The sequence below is a fragment of the Melozone crissalis genome, unplaced genomic scaffold, assembly GCF_028551555.1.
Source record: "Melozone crissalis strain CALT ecotype California unplaced genomic scaffold, PUWL_Pcris_2 ptg000013l_1, whole genome shotgun sequence".
Taxonomy (NCBI): Eukaryota; Metazoa; Chordata; class Aves; order Passeriformes; family Passerellidae; genus Melozone; species Melozone crissalis.
The window spans coordinates 16286797-16312503 of NW_026535791.1; the positions used below are offsets into that span (position 1 = coordinate 16286797).

General features: G+C 40.0%; 1 protein-coding gene across 5 annotated transcripts in view; it reads left to right on the plus strand.

Annotated features, from left to right (window-relative positions):
- ELF1 (E74 like ETS transcription factor 1) overlaps positions 1 to 24941 on the plus strand; it is an 87173-nt gene extending 62232 nt beyond the window's left edge. For 2 of the 5 annotated variants that reach the window (XM_054271790.1, XM_054271791.1), the window contains exons 4-9: positions 3993 to 4100; positions 4669 to 4833; positions 9621 to 9704; positions 12724 to 12916; positions 13999 to 14466; positions 23308 to 24941. In XM_054271790.1, coding sequence (XP_054127765.1) covers positions 3993 to 4100; positions 4669 to 4833; positions 9621 to 9704; positions 12724 to 12916; positions 13999 to 14466; positions 23308 to 23923 — 1634 coding nt within the window. In that variant the 3' untranslated portion in view covers positions 23924 to 24941. The remainder of the gene's footprint in view (positions 1 to 3992; positions 4101 to 4668; positions 4834 to 9620; positions 9705 to 12723; positions 12917 to 13998; positions 14467 to 23307) is intronic. The other 3 variants (XM_054271792.1, XM_054271793.1, XM_054271795.1) reach the window with 3 other exon arrangements.
- Positions 24942 to 25707: the final 766 nt, after the last annotated feature.

The following is a 25707-nucleotide window of genomic DNA, read 5'->3' on the forward strand; positions in this document are numbered from 1 at the left end:
TTTTTTTAAAAAAGCTTCTGCCTATTTCAGATAACCTTTGAAACCTGATACTTTGCAGCAATTACCCTCCCTGCTGACCCATTTTTTCAGCTCTGACTTTGGCAAAGAGGAACAAATAAGCCATTTTATTCCAGTTCTTCTTAAAACTGGCCCTGTATCGTAACAGCCAGTGATTGGAATACCATTCTGCAGCATTATGGAAAAGCTAAAATAACAGACACCAGTTTGCCTTTGGTAGCTGAGCTGGTTATCTCTGAGCACTGTGTCACATTGAAGGATGCAAATGAGCATTTTGCTGTTAAAGGACAAAGAGGTGCTGCTCCACTTTTTCTGTGAGGTGTCCCACACCTTGTTTGTATTAGCTCTTGAGTTCTTGTAATTCAACTTGCAAACCCAGCAATACCCCCAAAACCTTTTCAGACACTTTATAAATCTCAGTTGTCTCCCTATGTGATCAAAAAAGTGTGAAGCCTGGCATGTGTCAACTGACAGAAGTTTGGATCGTAGACCAGGGGCAGAGATGGGAGGAAAAACCACAACCCTTGGTTCTTTCAGCAACAGGGAAATATTAACTGGTCTTAAACCACTTTGTGAAGTCATCTTCTCGGAAGAGGCTTGAAGGGTGTTGGCAAGAGCAGTGGAGTGGTTAAGAAACTTAATTTTGCCATCCTGTGTTTGTGGATGGAAAGATAGAGCTGCTACTTGCAGAGGAATACGTCTGGTCCAGGTAGCTCTGCTGGCAAGCTGCAGAGCGGGATGCAGATTGAGCTCTGGGTGGGAGCCAGACACCAGAGGCTGTGAGCCGCCAACCTTTGGGATAACTAACAAAGGGCACCAGGGCCAGGCAGGCAATGAACAGAGAGAGACTGTAGAAGCTGGGAATTGCTGGAGAAGAAGGTGACAGCAGCAGCAGTGGGGTGGGTGGACACAGAGGGGAAGAGGAGACTTGCCCAGAGATGGACGTGAGGCTGTGAAATCTCAGGGGTTCCTTGGTTGGGGTCCTCCTTGGGGCACCAGCTCGGGCTGTTCCTGTGTTACTGTGCTGTGAATAAATGGCTTTATGGAATGAGACATCTGAGACTCTGCTGTGGGAAACCTGGGGTTGAACCAGTGAGGAAAGCTGGTCTGACTGTGGATGGGTGTGTGGGGAGCCAGGGGACACGTCAGTCACGGGAGCCACCTGCTGTGAAGGGGCTTTGACCCAGCAGTGACAGCCTCTGGCCTGGGGATGTGGCTGCCAGGGAGTCTCGTGGATGGTCAGACTGAGAAGTTTCCTTAACATGCTTAAATTTTTTGTGAGCAAGAAATTATATCAATTTCTATGTTTACATTATTTATATGGCTATTATAAATTCCTTTCATTAGTCTTGGATAGGGATGGTAAACTTGTGGCCACATGGTGTAACAGTGATGTAAAGCTGTTAGACTCTTCCTCACCTGCTATTATTCAGAGTGAAGAATTGGCTCTGCTCCATCACCTTAGTCCCTGAAAGCCAGCAGGTGGGTTTGGTCCTCCTGCAGCTCCCTCTGGGGAAACAGCAGACAGCAGCAGCTCTCTCCTCCCTGCCTGCAGAACTGAGAACCTGGGGGTGCCACTGCTGGCTTTAAAACTGTATGTGGTAAGCCAGCCATGCTCCATGACTTAGCCTGCCATGCTCCAGCTCAGCCAAACCTTCCTGTCTGTTCAGACAGTGTCAGAACTCAAAGAGCTGCTTTGGCAGAGCTGTGTGCATTTATTTATATTTGTATGATGTGACATCTTCTTGAGGTCTTGGTAATGCTGGTAGATGATATGGGAAGTTCTCATCCAGATAAAACAGAACCAGAAGCCTCAAGTCACCGACACCAGTCCAAGAGTGTACATGGCCACAGCCTGAATGGGATGTGCATGTTCTGTCTCCTCCTGATGGACAGGCATTCCCTAGAGATGCTGTATGGCTCTTGGGGCTCAGATGCCTTGGGTCTGAGCTCCTGAGCCTGTCAGCTGCCTGACAAAGTTGTCAGGGAATTGCTGCCCTCTCTTGCTTCCAAGGTCAGGACCATAGTCCATGCTCACTTTCTCTTCATGCTGTCCTCACCAGCTCTGTGTTTCTCATTTCTTAAGACTGTTTGGTGGTGTCAGCCAGAAGGAGCAGATCCCTAACTGTCTGAATGTCTTTGTCAGACATAGGGTGGAGGTGGTCCTGTAGAAAACAGGGTGAGTTGCTGTGTGGATCAGGGGTTCCCAACACCTGTCTATTTTATTCTGCATTAGTCTGAGTCTCTTACACTAGGGCCTCAAGGGAAAATCCAGAAAGTAAGGAGGCTTCTGTAAGTCACAGCTGGTGGAAAAGGTAGGGCTGACGTGTGGATGCCAGCATTCATCTTTGCTGATACAATTGCTGAAGCTGTAAACATTTGTGATGAAACCAGGGGGTTTTGGCTGGTTGTTTTTTTTAATTGTGCAATTGCTTAGTGCTAATTGAACTGGTTGCTTGTTGTTACTGTGATATTTTTAATGTTAAAATATAGAAATTCTGGCATAAACTTCTTGCTTTTGTGTGCAAAAATATTCCAAGGTCATTACATTGTGTTTTAACTTGTATATTTGCTTTCTTTGTCAGTCAGTCTGGTTTTTTGGTTTTGTTTTGTTTTATAATGTGACTGCCCCACCCAAAATTCCTCAAAGCTTAACAGGGAGAGGCGTGTAAAGCCTGTGAAAGTAGCGGAGGTTTCTTGGTGTCCTAGAGAGGGGAATACTAATGCAGCCCTTTCTGTCATCTGTCAGATGCAAGTAAATTCCCCAAAGTTGCATCAAGTTCACATCAAAGGATAAGGAAGCCTGGCCCAACAATTTCCATTTGACGAACAGTAATTTCTAAAAGGATGTGTTAAACAGCTTTAAATGTCTATGGTACCAGGAACAGCCATCTATGTTATTTTTCATGCTACAGTTATTTTGAAAAAAATCATCTGGTAAAGTACTCTTCCATTTAAACCAGCTGGTTTTTTTGCAAAGTGATATTTTATTGGATTTTTTTGCTGTGTACCCCCAGATGATCTTAACGTGTACCTTAAGCATTATAATTAATGCTCAGGACATTTGGGTTTGGCTAATGGCTGTCCTCATGAGATTGATGAGGAATTAATAGAAGTCAAATATTTTGGATAGCTTGCCAACCTTTTATATTGGCTTTCATGTTTCATGTTTGCTTTCCAGTGTGTTCTGGGAGCCTGCACATGTAATTCCCATGAATTTGAATGGTTTAGGATTCAGCTACAGCTTTACGTCACATGGTCTCTAATAGAACTTGTGGAATATTTTTCTCCCCTCCAGGCTAAATGGCAGGAGAGTTTTGATGGGCATCTATTATTTCCCATGAATTTAAATGGTTTAGGATTCAGCTACAGCTTTATGTCACGTGGTCTCTAATAGAACTTGTGGAATATTTTTCTCCCCTCCAGGCTAAATGGCAGGAGAGTTTTGATGGGCATCTATTATTTATGGAATGCACTTTTGCTCATAGAACCACAGAATTGTTAGCGTTGGAAAAGACCTCTCAGATCAAGTCCTACTGTCAACCCAGAACCAACCCCATGTTCACCATTAAATCATGTCTTCAAATGTCATATCCACATGTTTTTCTGTGGATTTTTAAAGAATTATCTCTGGAATATTGCTTATGGTAGTGATATTTCTTAGTTTCATGGGTGTTGTGTTTTACTGCATGTACTTGATCAGCAAAGAGAGGGGTTAGAAAGATGAGGCAGAAACAAAGGGTTTGTTTGAGGTTTTTTATACATGCAATCTAAAAAATGTACTGTACTAAATAAATTAAATTATTGCAGTGTGCATTTTCTCCCCAGCTAATCTGTTGCTACACACCTAGTAGAAGACCATCTCTATCTCTTTTTCTTCTTTTTTTTCTGAGAATTAAATACTAATAAATATAATGTTAAGCTTTAAATCTAGTTTGTAGCTTCTTCATTATTTTTTTCTCCCTTGCTTTTAGTTGAAGCATCTTGTCATGATGGAGATGAAACAATGGAAACAATTGAGGCTGCTGAAGCACTTCTTAATATGGACTCCCCTGATCCTATGTTGGATGAAAAAAGAATGGGTAAGTTTTTATGAAAATCCAATCTTTATTTGCCAGGTTTATTTGTTAAAGGAGGAGGGATTCACTGCAGCATGGTTGCATGGAATTGGTAAGACTTTTTTTGTAATTCCTAGAGGGCCTGTATGTACATAGTTTAGGTATCAGAAGTCCAGTATTGTAGGCAATGGAGGATTTCATCGTCATACCAATGTTGAACAGGAAAGGAAAGAGTCAAAAATTACAGAGGGAAGGTGTGAATGAAGTTGGATGGTTTAGATTGCAGTGTTTTGTTTGGTTGATGTTTGTGTTGTTAGGATAAAAGAATATACACTTAGAGTTAGAGATTGCCTTAAATATGAATGTGTGATCAGCAGATAAATGTGCTTTTTGGGGGGTCTGTTCTCTTATCAACTTGTTCTATTTTAGTAGTGCTTCTGTGTAAAATGTCAGCACATATATTGAATTATACACTTGAAAGACTCAAGTGTCATAGTTTGATTTTATTCTGTTTTTGAGTTTTTGCTCTAAAGCCAGCTTTTTAAAGTCCCCATGGCTGTGTGAAAAACTCCTTTTGTCCCTTTCCCTTAAGCAGCTATGTTTGGTGCAACTGAAGAGGAAGAAATGGTGCCTCCTATCACACACGTGTCAGTCACGCTCGATGGGATCCCTGAGGTGGTGGAAGTTCACCAAGCCCCAGACCCTTATGCTGAGTCACCAGAGACTCCAGAATTTGAACAACCAAAGAAGAAAAAAGGTAAGGTGCTACCTGAGAATAGCAGTGTGCAGCAGGAGAGTAGGGGGTGGCATGGCCTCTTCCTTGTGGGTGTCTGGAACCATTCAGGGTGTCAGGTCAAAATGACTGAGTGAGCTCAGCCAGAAATGCAGGGGGAAAGCATTTTCTTCCTGCACAGTGTGAGCACATGTACAGGTGCTTAGGCTAATGATGTTGTAGAAGTAGCAACAAGATTCCTTATCCTACAGGAATCTCTGCTTGTTCCAATTTATAGTTTCTTCTTCAGAGCAGAATTGCCACACAAGCCACGGAGATTTTGCTGCTGAGAATCCAGAAGTACTTTCATTAGCTCTTATTTAGCTTCAACTGAAGATACTTGATCAGTTGAGAATATGGGATGAGAATGGGGAGGGATTTTTAGCTTTTCTTAAATATTACTGATTTTTTTTTCTTATTAATAAAATAGCTGCATGCTCTAGTAAGTGTTAGTGCCATTTGTAGTAGATTACATTTACATAGTGATGTTCCACTGCAGTCAGTGCTGTGCCAAAGAGTCATGAAGTGGTGTTAGCCAGACATTCTGCTCCTGTTTTCCCACGCTGCTTCAGCATGGACCCCATTAGAGGCTCAGCAGCTGGTGTCTGTGGGAAGAGAGTCATGCTGTACATATAGATGGTGAAAGCTCTTGCCACAAATTAATATAAAAGGAAAAATAAACAAAGGAGGTTATGTTTCTGGAACTAATCCTAGGGCTCACCTTAGAGCATGAGGACTTTATGGGTTCCCCTGTGTAGTAATAGCCTTCCAGAATAAGGCTTCTACTACCCAGCCATACTCCTGTGGAATAGGAGCATTTTTGCTGCTACTTTTGCTGCTAATTCCAAATGTTGGGAATTGTTATGTGTGAGAGAGACCATATTGGCCTGTGAATATCTTGGGGAAGCTCCTGAGCCCCGTGTGTGTCACAAGGTCTCTCAGGGATGGGTGTGGTTCAGGAAGTCTCTGATTCCCCTGAGAAAGCTGAACTGAAACTGCTGTGGAGGAGAGCTTTGCCAGCAGCTGCCTGAAAGCGCTGCTGGGGAAGCTGCTGTGGCTGTGCACACTACTGTGAGATAACCAACTGCAAGAGGATTTTAAACTGGGGAGTTTTGTTTGTTCTTCTCGTCCCTTCTTCTTTTTTAATGTTGACTGCTGTGTGGGTCAAAACAAGGAGCTGCTGTCTGCCAGATATTTAACCTCTTTGGTTTGATGCTTTCATACTCCTTCGTGTTGTGCTTCTGCTTACTCCCACTCCTTCCTCCTCCCTAGCTGTAGGTTAGAAAACCAGTTTCTTCACAGATAATGTGTATTTGTTTTAGGAAAAAAAAAAAAAAAGCTGGAAAAGATGCATCAGCTTAGTGTTTCATTAAGTACTAGTTTTCAGTGAACTCAAGGCTTTGTAAAGTAGATGGTATGGTCTGAGTGATGTAAAAGTGTTACTTCAAAATGTCTGGGGATTTGTTGTACAAAAATTGCTGCAAAGTGTTATCAAGTTTATAGCGCACTTTAGGATAATGTGCAGTGTGTGGGTGGGATTCTTTTGGGGTTTTGTTTGTAGGTTATTTTTTTTTAAAGTACAGTCTGTTTCCCTTCTTTTAGCCAGTTCTGAGGCATGGCAAAGGATGGTGAATGTTTTGCACTGTCCATATCACTCATGATTTTATAGGGTTGTTATAGATTCTATAGATTCTTTTATAGACTTCTAGCATATATATATCAGCCATTAGCTAAAATTAGAGGGATTCTAATGCAGAGCATTGCCAGCTAACTGGGCCAGAATGGCACTGCCAAGTAGAGCTCCTCCAAGAGAATGTTCATCAGAAGCAATGTGGTGGTTTCACTTCCTTTCCTTTTGGCTTGTTGCTGCAGCAGGAGAGCTGCATCCACCCATCTGCTCAACTCCAAACCCGTGTCCAGCATAATGTTTGTACTCATGAATGTCTGAGCTGCTCAGCTATGGATCAGAAAGACAGGAAAACAAAGGAATGTCAGACAAAGAAGCTTGGAGATTTGCTATATTAGTACCTTCAGTTCTGTTTTTGCTGTGGAGGATATCTGGCAGCAGGTGGTCACATAAGTTATATACATCATATTTTAGATATATGTCATTTATTTTGTTTGTACATGCATTTTTTTTAAACACAACTCATTGAAAATAGTGCAAGAAAATGGATTTTACATTTTCTGGTGCGATACAAGATATTTAATCAGGATGAACATTTCGCTGTCTAATGTCACCTTAATTTGTAGCATGAATTTCTAACATCAAGTGTTTTTTAGCCGTGGAAATAGGAAAGTGAAAACACCAATTGTAAATCCAATTAGCTGTCCAAAATTATGGTAGGCCCACATAAGGCTTAGGTCTTGCACACTTTTTATCCTTCCTTTGTAAAATTCTCTCCTAAAAAGGAATGTAGTGTTGTACTCTGAAAAACAACAAATTTGTGCTCTATTGAAGCAAAGGAGGAAGCATGCTTAATGGACTTTAAAAAAATATCTTCTTTTAAACAAAGGAAACATATCTGATGTGTCTCTGTTAACTGTTTTTTGATGGTATCAGTCAGTGCCTGGAGATTATAGCTCACAGTGTAGTCTGAAACTATCCAAATAAAGTATCTCCAGCCCAGATATACAGCAGTAACAGCAATACATTTCTGTAAACAAGTTTCACGTCCTTCACTGGCTTCTAATTTTGGATGACTTCTACAGAGTCCTGAAGCAGTCTAGGCTGAAGAAAGAGAGCCTAGAATTTCTCTTGCAGTCGTATTCATATGTAGTAGCCTTGGCTATCTCTAATCAGAAGTGCATAAATTACATGGGATCAGTACTTAAGTTTCCCGAAGCTGACTAGGTGTAGTTCAGTCCTGACCTAATTGAGCTCTCATCCACTTCATTTCCTTTTAAGAACTGAACTCATTTAGACATAATGTCTAAATTAGTGATATCAAAATAACACTCCCTACTCTTGGTGGCTACATTTGCACCTCTTTGAGAAAGGAAATGAGACAGCAGAATCTTCCCACAACTCTAAGGGGGAAAGCACTTAGCCAAAGTTACCCTCAGGGGCTTCTTGTGTGTTAGAAGCTCATCCTTGCCTGTGACTTCATCTAGGACATTTTAGGTGAAACAGACATTTCTACAACCTTCAGTGGTGAGTGGAGAAAAGCTGCTAAAAATGTACTCCAGTAGTTCTTTATCCTTTTGTGTCATGATATATTAAGAAAATAATGTTGTAGGTTTTCCTCCCCCCTACCTTCTTTCAAATCAAGGACATTACTGGCCAAAACAGTGGGTGTCATTTGTGTCCCATTCTCAGTCATGAATCCTGTCTGGATGAAAGCAAGAAAATGAGAGGTTTTGTTTACTCACTGTAGCTCTCTCAACTAACTATCCCATGCATCTCCTCCCCCATGCACTGTAAAAGAAAGAAAAAAAAAAAAAAAGATGGACTTAGCAAGATTTCTTATGTCAAAAAGTGAGTGCTTAAGTCGAAGTTTCTTATGATTTCTCTGTAGATACTGGCAGTTTAAGATGAAGGAAATAGTGCAGGCTGGCACTGAGCTGTTGGGTTTTTTTCAGAGCTAGTGAAAATACTCTCTCACTGTGCAGCAGAGCTGTTTCCTTATTAAAACCACCCCTCAAAGCAAAGCCAAAACTGGAAAGTTAGAGTGTATGGGATTGCACAGACCTTGTGGTCTTGCCTCTTTAGAACATCAACTCTTTTGAAGTTCAATAAATACAGGAAAGAAAAATTTCTTTAGATTTTTAACTATGGCAGTGTTCTATCTGAACTAGAAATATGTTTCTCTGAGTCTTGTGTTTGCTCAGTCTGTTCTACCTCTCAAGAGATTACAGGTAACAATATAAGTAATGCCAGTGTAGTAAAGGGTCCGTGCAAAACCTGGTAAGACAAATTCTTATTTCAAAACAAAGTTCTGAATGTTTCTGATTAATTACATCACCTGTAAAAGCTGCCATTGCAGGGAATGAGAACTAATAAAAGAATAGGTTCAAGGTTTTATATTGAAAAATATTTCAGCATGACTTAGCTTTTTTGTTCCCTTTTGTGTCAGTAGTTGATTTCCCAACATTTTCAAATGAGGGCTCTTCATTTCTGTAATCAGTTTTAAGTAACTTCTTCCTTTTAGTCTTCCTCACCAGAGAGACACCATGCTTATGACTTTAAAACCTGGTATTTTTTCAGAGCCTGTTACTGTTTCTTCTGATTTTCATAAACAAGTGACTTCCCTTTAACTGCAGCCACTGTAAAAGTGGTGTAAAAGACAACAGGATGGAAAAAATGTTTGTTTCAGATGACAGTGTAGTTTGCTGCTGGCAGTGTACTTGCAATAGATTAAACAAGGAGACAAGCTTGTTTTGTCCCTACCTTCCATTTTGGCAATGAGTGAACATGATAGTGCTCTGTATTTTATCTAACTTTTCCTGTTTAAGCCCTTACACATAGTTAATAGCTTATTTTTCTCTTCTTGTCTGTTTCAAGTGCTCTTAAGAGTACCTAAATAGCCACAGAAGTTTCCAATGTGCATGGACTTCAGGAAAGTGCATAGTGTAGTCTTTTTTTAGAAGTACTGTAAGCGTATAGGAGGTCTATTCTGCCATAGGAAAAAAAAAAAGTTCAGCACAGAACTGAGTTCCCAACTTGGTAGAAATTTAATCTTTTTTGTATTGGAGAAACAAATCTCTTCCCTTTTTAGGTATTTTTTTTTTCTTAAGCTGCTCTTGACTTACTTACTGATGATTTATTTCAGGGAAGAAACCAAAACCGTCTCGTTCTGAGTCCCCTACTACAACTCCAAACATATCTGTGAAAAAGAAAAACAAAGATGGAAAGGGTAAGTCCAAATGGTTGTCACCAAAATGTTTAGGAGAGCATAGTTTCTGAGTGATCTGTAAAAAGAAAAAAAAAATCACCAGTTCACTTGTGATTCAAACATAGGTCTTGTGTTCAGGGGTGGTTAACATCTCAAGGCAAGGAAAAGATGAGCACATGAGTTTTCTTAGTGAAATACTCAGTTCCTTTGGAGAATAATGTATTTGTCACTTTAGTTGCAAGGGTTCTTGGAAACTCTTCAACATCCCTGCAGAGTTTGCTGTGTTTTGAGTGAAGTCTTGAGGAGTGCTTTGCATTGTATTAATGCTTCTTAGGCTGTGGTTATTTTGACAGATGATCTTTGCAAATGTGTTCCATCTGTATGTGTCTAATTCTGCATGAGGCTAACCAAGCCTGCCAGTTGGCAGGAGGAAGTACCAAGTCCTGAATTTTGAAAAAAATTTATAGCACAGCTTGAACACTTGGGCAGAAAACTTGGGGGTTTGATACTTCCATTCCTTCTGTGTTTAAAAAGTAGAAATAAAAAGAAATGCCACATAACATACAATAAATAATTTCTCAGCCTGAAGTGTTCAGTAGTGCCTGTGAGTTTTGTCATCAGCTTTGACAAAAGGGTTGCTTTGCTGTGGGGCCCAACGCTGCAGCTGTGCTGGTGTTGGAAGGGAAGGCTGATCCCAGCCCCAGCGAGCTGTGCTGCCCTCGGTGGGAGCTGCAGAGGAGCCTCCCCTGTGTCACAAGGGCCTGCTGCATGTGACAGAGGTGTTTGCATGCATGCAGTACTTGCCAGGACAGCAGCCTAGCCAGTCCTGGACACTGGTGGCAAAAGAATGCCCCACTCTTGAGGCCAGAAAAATCTCTACTCTGACAAACGAGTGTGCCGGGGTTTCTTTTCTTTTGAAGAGGCATTTTCTGCAATAACAGGAAGAAAAAAAACTGTTGGCAATCAATAAATATTTTACATGTTAATGCCATCAATTTTAAACATACACTGTTGTATTTTTTTTTTTAACTAAAACCTGATTTTTGTGTAAAAATTGAATGGAGTATCAGAGGAACATCCAACTGGTGCTCAGATGAAATGATAGAAAATATGGAAGCAGCCAGCCACAAAATGAAAAGGTGGAAGAGTCCAATAGTTCTGTCGATGATAGCAAGGATACTCCATTATTCACATTTGTCCATTGTTACAAAGTTGCTAATTCTGAAGGGAATAAAATGGAACATGTTGCCTCAAACCACTGTTTGTTATGAAACCCATTTGTTTTGCATTTTTAGGAACACGAAATTGAAGTAAAAAGCATAGTAATACGACCACCCGTGTCAGGGAAGCAGCTAGGAAATCACAAGAGCTGCCTGTCTGTTACCTAGGGGGAACTTGTATGCTAAAATTACAAGCTTTCCATACAAATACATGATATGATGCATAGAGAAAACTGTATTTTCCACATATTTCTTTTTCTACTGTGACTCAGAGGAGTTTAAATATGCTGCCTGTAAGTAAAGCAAACCTGTTTTTTGCAGCCAGTCTTCTTCACAGTGATTTTTAGTGGCTAAGCAGTGACAAATTTTCAGGTTGCCCTGATGCAGTTGAGCATTTTTAGTCTAGACTACAACAAAAACAGCCTGGATTAGATGGTAAATGGCTGGGAATGCTCTCACTCCTGCCTGACACTGTGCCTTGCCTAAGCAGTCTGGTTTTGCCTTTGGGGTATCTGAGGGCTGGGAGGCTGGTTTATGTAAGCTGGGAGACATGTGTTGCAAAGGCAATGTTTTTTCCCTAGGAATGCTCATTTTTCAAGCTTCCACCTGCTGAAGGAGCTGCTAACATTTTTTATAGGCAGTGCTGATGACTTTGATGAATATTTGCTAAGTATAGTTTAGTATTATAGGAATTTCAATTTTTAAGAGAGCTCTTATTGGAATAAGGTTCAGACTGATGGTCATAAAGTTGAAAAAATCTGCTGGGCTAAATTGAAGCTATGAAAAGAGATCCTGTCACCTTCTGATCTGCTGGGCATCATTTTTTGTGAAACTTCAGCACATGCTATCCTTGCTGTTTTTGCACAGATATTTGTGGGAGGTGATACAAGAAGTTTGTTCTTGCTTTCTCAGACTAACAACTAAGAAGCTTATATGCAGCTCCAGATTCCCAAAAGAACATCAAACACCAAAAGCCTTAAAAAAAAACAGGAAAAAAACTCATTAGTCGCATGAGTTTAGACTCCTTAAATGTGGTTTCGGAAAAAAAAATGCAAATTTTGTGCTAGTTTTAAGTATTCACCATCTGTGATTTTTATACTCTTTCTTTATATGTGGCAAACACTGAACAGATGTGATGGATTTTCATATAAAAGTGTTTGTCCTCACTTGTTTATAAAATGAAATTTGAATGTTGTCTACCAGCAAGCACAAGCACTCACTGGATGAAAAAAAAAAAAAACTTTTTTCTGTACTTTGCTATTGAAGGTTTGCCTGCCTCAGCATATATCACCGATTGCCCCGCATAAATCTCATTGTTAAAGGCAAGGATTTTGTTTAGCCTTTTAAAGGATTATAACTCTCACCTCAATTCAGCGAAGCATCTAAGCAACAGCTTAATTTCCATCATTTTTAGGGGGTAGAACTGAACATGTTCCTTTTCAAGGTAAAGCAATGGTGACTGCTTCTGTAACTGGATTAGCCAGGAGGGAAATGGGCACATGGGTGGCTGATGCTGTCTAATATTGGTGGTCCCACATTGGCTGTAGGTTACAGAGTGGCTGAGGTATTTGCACACCTAGATGATGATAACTCACAAGATTATAATAACTTCCCTTCCCATGCCCTTCCATCACTATTTCCTAGTCTTGATGACATATTTTAATGTGTTTTGTAAAGATATCAGCTTCTTAATTTTAAGATTATTTGCATCATTAATAAAATAAAATATGGCCAAATAACTTTTTTCTTTCTTTTTTTTTTCTTTGTTTTGTTTTGTTTGCGTTTTTTTTGTTGTTGTTTCTGAAATTCTTTTATTCTAGGAAATACAATTTATCTCTGGGAGTTCTTACTAGCACTGCTTCAGGACAAAGCTACATGTCCTAAATATATCAAATGGACTCAAAGAGAGAAGGGCATTTTCAAACTAGTGGATTCCAAAGCTGTGTCCAGGTTGTGGGGAAAACACAAAAACAAACCTGACATGAATTATGAAACAATGGGTAGAGCTCTCAGGTATGTTCATTTTTAATAGTAGATTGTTTTTGTTGCTTTAATGTTTGTATGCATTAAATGCCTCATTTAATTTGAATAACACGAAAACCTAGTATTCTATTAGTTTGGGAAATTAAAATGTTATTTCAGCAAAATAAATTAGCTAACTAAAATTAACCCTTGCTAACATCAATTCCAAATCAGTCACCTTCAGTTTCAGCATAGATGTTTTTCAGTACTGCTGCAAAACTGCATCTTCACAGTCAGTCTCTTAATTATCTGTGTCTGAAGATTTCAAGTGGGGCAAACCTTTCACATAAAATTTCAATCTGTTTTCAAAAAACTTGCCAACATTCATGTGTATTCATTAAGTTATTTCTACTTGTTGCCTACAATTCCATCTCCAATGGAAAATACAGTTTTAGAATTCAGTTCTGGTTTCACTTCTCTGAACTTGTGTGTACAGACAGTTCTAAAACATAGAACCATGTGGCACTGCCTGTCAGGCTGGGAGTTTTCTCATACATAAAAAACTGTGCAAAATAAATAGACAACCATGGAGCTTCAGTCTTATCAGCTGATTGATAATTGTCCAACTGAGTTTTATGCATTTCTTTTCATTTTGCCTCACCCTGGCAAATAATTTCAAGTTATCCTACTAATTCTGTAAATATAACAGAAATAGTGCTCTCCTGTCCTGTTCCCTTCACTTTGTTGTAGCTAAAATGTCTGCCTGTGCTCACTGGTGAATAAACAGGAATTCAGATTATTGAAAGAACTGTAGGAGTCAAAAGGAAAATTGAAAGTTTCATGCAACTTTTTACAAAGTGCTAGTTGATAGCAGATCTGCCAAGTCATGGAGTTCTTTTCTTTCTCCTCAGAGTTATCTAAGTTTGCAGTTGAAAGGTGGCATGAAATACCAGTAAAAAAAAGTTGTTTGAGGGAAAAAGTATGCTATTAAATTGGCCACTTTTTATAATGAAGAAACTAGACACATAAAAGTTTTTTGGCTTGCTGGTGCTGTGCTTATTTTCTGGGAGTTTTGTTGCTTTGTTTTGTTTTTGTCAGAAAACCTGAGTAACTTGTATGTGCACTTTAAACAGATACTATTACCAAAGGGGAATCCTTGCTAAAGTAGAAGGTCAGCGCCTGGTGTATCAATTTAAAGACATGCCAAAAGATCTCATCTACATTGATGATGAAGATGCCAGCCCTAGCACTGAATCATCAGATTCAACTCTGCTCTCACCTGCTGTGGCCAACAGAAACCAACCAAGCAGAACTAGAGCATCTGCAAATGCAGGAACCAAGGGAGGATCAGCCTCAGTGGTAAAAACAGGAAACTCAAAGCCTGCTAAGCTGAAGGAGCAAGTAGAAGTTGTACAGCAGCAGACACCTGGCTTGAGTTCAGAAGTTTTGAGGACAATGCAATCTCCACAGCCAGTACAACCTGCTCAGCTTTTTCGGACAGTTCATGTAATGCAGCCATTGCAGCCCCTCACAGAAGGACAAGCAGCTGTAACCAGTAATGTTCCAGATGAATCGCTAAATTCCTCAGTTCAGAATATAAGGTAAGAAAATGCACAGAAAATAAATATTTGAATGATAATATGTTCACTGGATGACGGCTAGATAGACTTGATTCTTTGTTTTGCTTCCAAGAAATGCTAGTTTTCCAGTTTGGTTGAAGTGAAATGATGTCTTTGTGGCTCATTCTAGGAATTTAGAGTTACTACAGCATAATATGACAGGTACACACATAACTGTACTGCCTGTGGTGGAGGGAAGCTCATCTTTTTCCATGGTGTTAAGCCTGGTGCATATCATTTAATAAGGAAAAAATGTACAACTTCTCTTTAAAATTGTCCGTTCTGTCCCACAGCAGAAGTTGTGTTTTCATGGCTGCTTTTACACTGGTGTCCTTGCTTTTGAATTGTACATGGGTTTGCACAATACCTTCACAATTATTTTCCTTCTTGCTTCTTAATTTTTCTTTGTAAGAATTTTTTGTCATTTTTTGCATATTTTCTATTGTCCCCAGTTACAAGGAAAAGCTCCATATTACCTGCTCTTGCATTTTGCTGCTGTAACAAGAACAAGTTCTTCCAATTGTAGGAAACAATTAGCAGACTAATCCTTTGGGAGTTGTGCATCTGCAGACATTTGGGAGCCAGTCATTCTTCCGTGTTTCATCTGTGAGTCATCTGTCTGACACTACACAGCACTCAAGCATCATGACTCTTTTGCACTTACCCCTTGGTAGCAGGATTTACTTGTAAAAATGCACAAGGGCAGCATAGTAAAGGGAAAGCAGTACAGACATAACTGAGGCTATTGACATTGTCAGTTCTGTCCCACAGCAGAAGTTGAACCATATGAGTCAGCAGAACAATAACACTAAACATGAATAGGGGGAAAGTTCAGCAACTTGCAGAGTTAAATAGCTCTAGGCTAGACCTACACTAGATTATGGATCACGAACAATATCAGTAGTATAGATGTTATAAGGAATGGTACCAACAAACAGAATTATCTGTAAGACTTAATGCAGGTATGAAGTCCAGCCAAATGTTTGGAAAGCTATTCAGTGACATTATGACATCTAATTACTGCATTACAGTATTTCCCAGTCAGACCTTGGGTAATAAGCTAAGGGAGAAAATAGTAAAGATGATACATGTGTGAAGCTCAGATGAAACAGAAGCCTTAAATCCTTAGAATTCTGTATTATCTTGGTTCACATCCATTGTTTTTAACCAGAACATTATTCCACGAAATCTCTAACTGTACTTTGCCAAGATGACAAAGTGAAGGAGTTCAAACAGAAGCATCAAACCTTTTCAGAATGGTAGAGAAGTACTGCTGATTAAGAACATTTATACTAAATGGTCTGAGCAGTTAGAGTGAATATAAAAACTACAATCCAGACGTTTTTGGTGTGCTTTTAACTAAGTTGGGACAAGCTGCAAAATAGGTGCTGATGAGTCCTGTGCAATAGACACTGCCCATTTCAGGTTCTCAAAATGTAGTTTATGACAGATATATTTCTGCTCAGCTTTAAAAGGCAAGATTCAAATAGTTAGTTGAGGAAGAATGGCATACTGAACATTTTTCAGAGCATATGTTTTAGGCTTGTTTTATAATAAGGCTGAAACAACAGTTTGTTCAGACAGCTGTAAATCTTAGGCAGATGAATGTACACATTCTGAATCATTGCAGCAGGGCTTCAGTAAGGGTTGAAATGAATGGTCTGCATGACTTGAAAATGTACAGCAGGTATGGCTGCCATTGTAGACTAAGAACTGACAAACCTTCTGATGTATGCACACACTCTGTGGGGTTGTGGTTGGATGCACTTTATAGTGTGGGAAGCATGAGGACAAATAGCAGCTTTGGTTGCCAGTTGCTGTTCAGTGGCTGGGGCATGTAAATAGCCAAGATAATTTGGGCAAAACAGCAACCAGGATCTGGTAATGATCCTCAAAAGATTATCTTTATGCATACCAGTTTATGATTGGGCTCTGTCTTGAAGCGTGAACATCTTGAACCCATATAATTTGTCTTATGCAATTTAGTTTCTAAAGTTTTACTCATGTAAATGTTCACCCCTCTTCTTCATGGAAATAAATGTTTTTCCCTCTGCAGCAATTTGCTTCTGTTCTGTTGTGAGAAGAAAAAAATAATACAGAAAATATTGAGCATCTTTGAGGTCAAAACAACTGATATCTTAACACTTAACCATAGCCTTCAGAGAATGTTTGCACGTGCATCTTCTCTGCTAAGGTTTTTGGTAAAAAAATCATATTTACAGATTGTTGTGAAGTGCTTGTGTCATCATCCCTGACCTGCACTAGGCAGCACTGCCTGGTACACACCACTCCCAAAGCACCACTGGGAGAATGTCGCAGCCCAAGGCCCAAGTTCCCCAGTGCCTCTTGGCAATTCTCAAAGGAATGGGCATGTTGATGTAAATCTGTGGTTGGCTCTTCACAAGACAGGCAGTGACTTCATTTATAGCTGCACAAAGCTTGTATCTTACTCTGAAGTGGAAAGGTCTTGGCTTTTGATGTGCTTTTTGGAGAAATTTTGGTGCTTCTCTATGAAAGGGAGACAAGGAGAAGTGTTACTTACAAAGGATAAAAGTCTCTTTTTCAGCCCCAGTGCTTAAATAGAAAGGCTGTGATGTGCTAACTGAGGCTTGGGAAACAGGGCAGGAGCAGGGTCAGGTCAAGCAAACTGGGTTTTGCTGACTGAGGAAAACATCTAGTATCCCCAATGGGATATTTGGAATTGTAAACACACTGCTGTACTGCAGGTCTAACTGTTCTGGCTCGGTGTATGCAGGCACAGTAACTGCAGACTCCAGTCATGCAACTGAGTTTGGCGCTACATGTTTCCAGTGAGAAGACAAAACCAAAAATGCCTCTCTGGATGAGCATTTTATTGCTTGCTTTTCCAGATGAGCCAGCTTTTATGAGGAAGAAAAGGTTTCTTTGGATTTCGTGCTTGTAAAATTCTGTTTTAACCAGGATAATGGACACAGGTTAACCAGAATACCTGGATTATTTGAGTTATTTTGTTTTGCCTTGGAATTAGGAGGCACTGGCCTGGGATTCAGCTCTGTGTACATTGGCTCATTCTGAGCATTAAAGGGCATCCTTTCTGTTGCTGCAGGATGTGCACCTCTCCTGTTTGGCTAGTGACTTACCTTGGCTAGGGCATCCTACAGGCCTGAAAGGTGCCTGTGTTTGGACAAGTAAATTTCTCCCTTAAATGATGAGGACTACAAATAAAGAGAGATGCATTTTCATTTACCTTTAATCTAGAGTACTAGTGATTTGAGATGGAGTGAGAAGAGATTCTTATATTACTTACAGTTCAATATCATATAGGGAGTAATGTTAACTTATATGTCTGTCTCTGCTATTGGCTGTACAGGACATGGCTGAACCTTCTAGCTAGCAGCTCTATATGCCAAGAAACTTGCAATTAGCTGACTTCTGACAAACCCTGTGCAATCTTTTAGCACACTTCAGGTTTTAATTTATTTCTGTCAAAATTCAGCTTGCTGTTTCCTTTCTGTACTTGCAAGTTGTCATTGTGGTAGCTTGGACAGAGCACGTTAGAAGACCAGAATCACCAGAATCCTGACTCAGTTCTGTAGCTGGGGCTAATACAGGCCACAGAGGACCAATGGGATATGCTCTCTGTTCACTTCTGAACGGGAGAACCTCGACATGATGAATCAGCCACCATTTTCATCTTGATCTTTTTGCAAGCTTCAAGGTAGAAAATTACTTCTGAAGGTGACACAAGCATGGATTGCAGTGGCAGGATCCTGATTCAGGAGGAGGAAGAAGTAGCTGAATGTGAATCATGTTTTTTCAGGGTGTGAGCATTCTGAGTAAGAACAGCAATGAAGCCAAGAATTCACCAGCACTGTGTACTGGTCCCAGTAAGCAGAGTCAATTGCCTTTGAAAGCCATGTGTACCCAAGCAAACACATGCTTTCTGCTGTTGTTCCATAATGTGTTCCTGTGACCAGGCTGTGATGCTTGGCAATCTGACTGCAGAAATGCTGATGCTGGAAAAAAAAAAAAAAAAGAATTGTCTAGCAGGAGTTTATCAACTCTGAAAATGTGATTACAGCTGCTATATCAAATGAAGTGTCTTCATCTCATACCTTATATAGACATTGTCTTGTGTAAGTTGCACAGTGAATGTCAGCATTATTTTCTGTAATCATCCTTCACACCCTACCTCTATTGGCTTTGCTCAAGCTCACATAACCCCACAGACAAAGGAAAGCAGTCTGGCACTGTTCTTCTGAGACTTTGCATTGGCCATCTACTTTCAGTCCCTTTTTCCTGAATAAGTGCAAGAGTCCCATCTGCATGATGTCAGCTAGTGTTGTAGCCCATCACTCCTGTGCTATTTCTATAGGTCTCCTGAATAAAAGCCATCCCTGGTGTAGGTCTTGGTAAAGGGCTCCCTAAGTCTCTCCAGGACTTGATGGGGAGCATAGGTAAAGGGGGATGATGCCAGCTGTAGACTTGCAAATAATCAGAAACAGCTTCTGAAGGCCTTCCTTTGTTCGGCCACCGTCAGTGCACGTGCTTCGCTTCTGTTTGTAATTAGGCAGCATTCTGTCGTTGCTCCAAAGGCAAGCCTGCAGTTCTAAAAGCTCTCCAGCACACTGACTAGTAGGTGTTGTTGGATCTGGCACAATGCTGCCATAGCCTTCCCCAAAGGAAGGGAAACAGGGGACTGTTACAAAGAGCTCATCTCTGTAATCTCTTAAGTGAAGGCTTGACTGCAATCCAGGTTTCAGGTTGGTGAGAAAAATGTCCTTCCTAAGGGAGGTGCTGGTCAGAAATAGACTGTGGTCTCAATGGGCTTCTACTAGAAAAAGTGATTTAGCTTACAACAGGGTGTGTTTGTCAGAACACATTTCCAATATGGACAACTTCTATCACAGCAAAGACCTTGCTTATAACCAAACATTTGATTTTCCTGCAGCTGCAAACGACCTTTTCTTAAGCCCACTTCTGATTTAATTTCTGAGATATGCAAGAAGGTGGCTGCTAATTGACAGAAAGGACTATAGTGTAACCTAATTAGATTAATTTTGTTTCTGCACAATAAGAAGATATCCTTAGGAGCTCTCTTTCCATGTCTTTGGCACTGCTGAAAGAGGTGGAGGTTCTGCAGCTCTGTTAGCAGCAAAGTTCCTGAGTTTTAATCAGGTGACTGTGCAGTTTTGAAAAATTCTGGAAAGAAGACTGTTAGACTTTGTGGTTCAGTAAAAAGGATACAGAGTTGAGTCCTCTGCTTCTGTCCTCTCTTACCTCTCTCTACATATGTCTTAATATTGCTTTGTTTCATTTTGTTACCGTGCTGTGAAATACTTGGTTTACCTTGGCTTGCAGCTTCAATATTTTTGGTATCTTCTCCATCTTATAAATTTCATATAAATTACCATAAATAAACTTGTTTTTCTTGCCTGTCACTATTTATCTCTTGATGAGCTAATAAGATATTGCACAATTCTAAGCCATTAACTGTAAAATATGGCCCAAGAAATAGATGATCATTTTCTGCAAAGCTAAAATGACTTCAGAATTTTTGTCATTCTTTTCTCAGTTGTAATCAGATTGTTTTATGGCAGAATTTCCTTTCCATTGCTGTTGCTCGGTGTTCTTGTTCTTTTTGAAACCTCAGCAACAACTTTTAAAATAATCACGCAAAAGATTTGTACCTTAGAGAAGAAAGGCTGTTAGTAAAATGCCAGTGAAATTCAGAAACATAGCAAAATATAGACTTAAAAGCACCTAAAACAGTGTAGCCCAATGTTAATAAATCACCTTAATTATTGTGTACTTTTTTTTTTGTAAAACAGGCAAAATGATTAACCAAGCTGTATCTTTTTTCAATTGTATTCAAGGCAAATAGTTCAGGAAGATAGATTTAATTTAGTAATCAGGTTTAACAACTAAGGCAAATGTCTTGCTTGGCTGCCATTAACATAAATAAATATTCATGCTGTGCTTGTACAGCTACCTGCTGCATGCAGGTAGCAAGCACACCCTGTGTGTGTATGCATATACTTGTATGTACAGGTCGATGTGTACGTGTATCATGTATTTGTATCTTGGCTGATGGAGAAGACAATGCATCTGGAGTAAACCTCAGGCATGGGACTGCCTTTCAAGAGAAATAAAATTACTTCAGATTAATATGCAGATACTAATTAGAGTGTTCTGAGACAAGTGGTCTGGTTTTGTCTCAGAGCTGTTGCTCCTAGTGCTTCACAGATACCTGTTTGATTAGATGCAGTTCACACATATCGAGCTTATCCTTCAAAGCCACTTGGCAGCTAGCAGCTTTTATTTTTACAAAACAACTACAAAACAAGGAAGTAGCTTCAAGATAATACTTTGAGGGCCTGCTGGCACAGGCTAGCAGCTTTAGCCCCTGCTTTCAAAATTGCAGCTATTGTGTTGTTCTTAATCCTTCAAACTTGGGTAAGTTTTTTCATGGATTAAAGAACTGCCTTGGTATCTATTCTGATTCTTTTGATGCTTTTCTAATGGCAAGTGTCAGTTATCTCTCCTTCAAAGCTGTTCCACTTGCATTTCTGGTCTCTGTAGACTTGCCTGGGTTGAGCTGTACCTGTCTGACATTTTGATTTTATTACAAGTTTATTTAACTGTAGATAGTTTGCTTTTTTAGTTTTTTAAAGAACCTAGTGGATGCCCTCATCCTGTTGCTATTTCTGACATAGACATTAATGACTTTTCTGTCAAGGTCCCAGGGGAATTGCTGGGGGAAAAATAGTTAGCACTGATAACCCTTAGGAGACTTGGTATGAGCCTTGGTAATGTCATTCTGAGCCTTGCACTTGGGCTTGGTTGTTGGTATTTGCTGTGCCAGCACCAAGTTCTCCAGAAGTTTGAAAGAAAGAAGCAATCACTCTAGCTGGTGCTTCACCTTCAACCAGCCCAATTTCCATTAACTTCTTCCTTGGGATTTCTTCTGTTGTGTGAAAAAGAAGCTCAAGATTGACTCTGGCGTCAGTCACATCAAATTTTGTGTCATTGTTACAATGGCTGCTGTGATGAGGCCTGTATCCAAGAATTTGGATTGGTTTGCTGTAGCAGCATTGCTGGGTACTGCAACTGTCTTTCTTGGGAGGAAGAGAAAGTTACAGATGGAAATTTTGTTTCTTGTATTACCAAGCCCTATGTGATCTGGGGAAAAGATTGCCTGCAGGAAGGACTGGCAGCTGGAAGATGCTCAGGGAAGCACCCACGTGCTCTGAGCCTGATACCAGCAGGGTTACTGGGCCTGCTCTTCCTGGAGCAGTCTTTGGAGCTCAGCTAGAGGCCTTTCCTAGAGGATTGTGCTGAGTGGGACATGAGAAACCTTCTACATATATTCCTGCACTTGTCTCTGCTGCTGCACTAAGAAAAGGGGATTGCAGCTCCCTGTGCAGTTGGACTATGACCAGCAGCAGCATCTGCCTCCACATTGTCCCATAGCTTCAGCACCACCTAAGTCCTGCTTTGGTAAGCTTTTTGTTGCAACTGTGGTAGCCAAAGTATGGTTTTAAATGGAAGTTTTGAATATGTTGAATTAGATTGGACTGGTCAGTGGCTAAATGTTGAAATGTCAACTTACACAGAGCTGTGAAAAATAAATTCTGTATGGGTAGAAGGAGTGTAGAATGGAGGACATTCCATGGTTGATGTATGACAGGCAACCCTTACAGCATATCTGAGGTGCAGTCTTCAGAAAGAAGAGCAGGCAATATTGTGCACGGGCATGAAAGTATGAACATTGACAGTAAATTGCTTTCCATGTAAAGTGATTGCAGCAGGGGTAGAAATAAGCTAGGAGGTGGAGATGGGTTTTTTTTGAGAAAACATCAGGGAGAGCTTAAGACTGAAAAGGGGGAGGAGGGCAGGCAGGACTAAACAGAGAAGCAGGAAGATTAGAGACAACTCTGCATGACAAACAGAAGGAAAGAAAGATTGCCAGAAACAGCATGGCACGGTGGCATGGAGCAAGCTGTGTCAGGGTCTCAGAGCAGTTACCCTTCCCTTCCTGTCTCCCTCCCCTGATAACCATTTATGTTTTCTGGGGTTTTTTGTTTTGTTTTAATTTGTGTGACTGGAGTGTATTGCCACATTTCAGTAACCACTGTGTACTGCAGTAACTGTGTACTCCAGCAATACAGCTCTTAATCCTCTGATGTTGTTCCCAGAGCTCTACATCTATTGACAGTCACATGGTACCCAAGTCTGTTAGCCTGCAATCACTCCTAACTTAAAATGATGTTTTGGAAGCAGATTCTGATCAGCTGTTTTACCAGAAGTTGTGTGTGAGCCTGGCAGACAGAGAACTCTGTGTCCTGGAAGTGTGGCAAGGCTGTTCCCAGACACTGCTACCATGTGGATACTTTTGAATACAGTTAAATGTATATGTGGATGTCAGGACAATCAAGGCCTGAGTTAGGCTTGTGATGTATTACTTACTTGGTGTGATTTTTGAAACTGATGGCAGATCTCTAATGGGTTGCACTTTTGATGTTGGTCAGTGCTTGAGGTAGAGGTCTTGGATGTGATTCTTGTGATTCTAGGTTTCCTGATGAACCACTGAATGTCTCAAAGGCAGGCTGTTCAGCTTGGTGTTGGCAGTAGTGTTTATATGGGGTACCTTTACTTTGGGCATCATCTTGCTGAATCCAGGGGTCAAGTCCAGTTCTGGTTTTATTAGGAGAGATTCTACTACCTCTTTTGGGTAAATAAAATGTTTATGATGCCAAAGGTTTTTTCTGTGGTAAATCTATAATTATTTTTTCAAAATCCAGCCTGGAAGTGTTCTGACACAATAATCTTCTCTAATCTTAGCAGGACTTTGCAGACTCCAGCCCAGGTTCCAGTGGTTGTTTCGCCTGGAAATCAGCAGCTGCATACTGTAACACTCCAGACAGTGCCTCTTACTACAGTGATAGCCAGCACAGATCCAGCCTCAGTAACAACAGCACAGAAATTCATTTTACAAGCCATTCCTACTTCTCAGCCCATGACGGTTCTTAAAGAAAACATCATGCTACAGTCTCAGAAGCCAGTCTCACCTCCTTCCTCGATTGTGCTGAGCCCAGCACAAGTGCAGCAGGTGCTCACCAGCAGCGTGCAGACAATTTGCAATGGAACAGTCAACATGGCTTCATCTCCATCCTTCAGCTCCAGCACCCCCGTGGTGACGTTCTCGCCCAGCAGCTCACAGGTGGTGTCCCAGCCCTCGGGCACGGTGATCACATCGGTCATTAAAGCACCGGACACGAAGCAGGTTGGCCTACAAGAAGAGGAGAAGGAGGAGAGTGACAAAGTAGAAGATACTGAGCAGTCGGAGCAGAGATTCCAGCAGCAACCATTTGTCATGGTAGTGTCCAGTTCAGATAATTTCCCATCTAACGTGCAAGTGAAGCAAGAAAATGAGCCATTGGAACCCAATTTGTATTGATAATTAAATAATTAAAAAAAAAGACCCTGTGGATGATTATTTTCATAAATGTGATGGGACCTTTTCAGTTATGTATATATTATTTGATTCTGAAGCATGATGTTGCAAAGCTACTAAATTTCTGCAGTTAATTTTTAGAATTCATGCTTTAGGATGGATTTTGATTTTGTTAATTGCTAAATGTTATCATATAAATAAAATTATATATTACTCATTTTTCAAAGTACAGGCATGAAGGAACATGCTTTTTATGCTATGAAGACTTTCTCCTGAGGTTGTTGGCCAAAGTTCCAAACTTCCCTTATTTTGTTGTCAGTCTGTTGCCGATTTACATTGCAGTAATGTTATTGTAACCTTTTCTGTTTAATCTGTATGTGTATCACCTTTGGAAGCAGCAGTTAGTTCTAGTAAGACAGTTTCATTCCATGTGTTTGAATTTTTATGATCGAGTATCTGTTTCATATCAGTGAATGACATCAGTTTTAGACTTTGATAACCAGGTATCCTCTTGTAGTTTTTGCAGCACAAGCTCTTGTGTGTGCAAAACTGAATATGCACTCCTATTGAGAGTACTCAAAACATATATTCCAGAAATGACAATGCCATGTCTATATTTTATATGAAAACATCAGATATATTTAATTACAGAAGCTAATGGCATCACTACAGATGCAAATGTTTCATGCCATTTTGCGACTATGAAGCTTAACAATCTTGCTTTCTACTTCAGATTATTTTGTAAGGGGGGAGGGAAATTAAATATATACAATTTATGCAGGTTTTTGGAGATTAATACTGCTAAGAGTTCTTGGTTTTTGATTGTAAATACTGTATATTCAATGTTGCAGGGAAGTTTTTTCAGCTAAATTTTTTCCATACAAATTTTTGATAGATGCAAATAAGATCAATAAGATCGTTATGTTTAGAGGTCTAATGTTATATGTATTCATATTACTGAGTGACTTTGTATTTAAAGACAAATTTTTAAATGATGGAGCCCATTGAACCTTGGGTCCTTCTTTTGTATTTTAATTGGTTTATTATGAAAATAAATCAAATGGAAAACCACTTTTCTGTATTTACTCCGGAATGTTTTAAATTATTATAATGTTTTGACAGTCATCATAAATAAGTAAAATACAGTGAGAAACAGGGACAGGGTGATTAGTCAGTGTGGGTCTGTGGTGGAACATGTGCAATTCACTTCTGAACAGACTTGAATATCCTTTGAAACAGCAGTAATGTATATTTTTGTAACTGAACTGAAGATTGAGATAAATGCAGGAACTGGACTTAAACTTCTTCTTTTCCATCATTTCCCAGTATGTTACAAACAACACAAAATTCTGAGTGTAATTCAGAAAGGTAGTTGTAGTTTGTATGATACAACTGGCAGCCCAAGCTATTAGGGCTTCAAAAACTTGCATGTTGCAGTGTTTAAGCAGAGGGTAAGGTAATAATAAATATTTTGCCTGGTATTATGATTGTCAGTATAAAAGGAAAGGGAATATGACTTTTTATGATTGAATTCATGTTGGAGTTTTATTGATTGGTTGGTAAGGTTAAATATAACTTTAAGCACTAATACTAGAAAAACTAATAGGAGCAGCAGAGTGGCAGAGAGAGTATGGTCTTGCTGCTTGACAGAAGGAACTCTACAAACTATTGAACGTGCAGTTCTCTGCCACAGCTGCTGTGCTAGTTCAATGTTCTTCCCTCTGACTCTTGGCAGTCAGGGTTCCACCTGCAAACCCAGCACCTCACCCAGTTACAGGAAGGCTGGT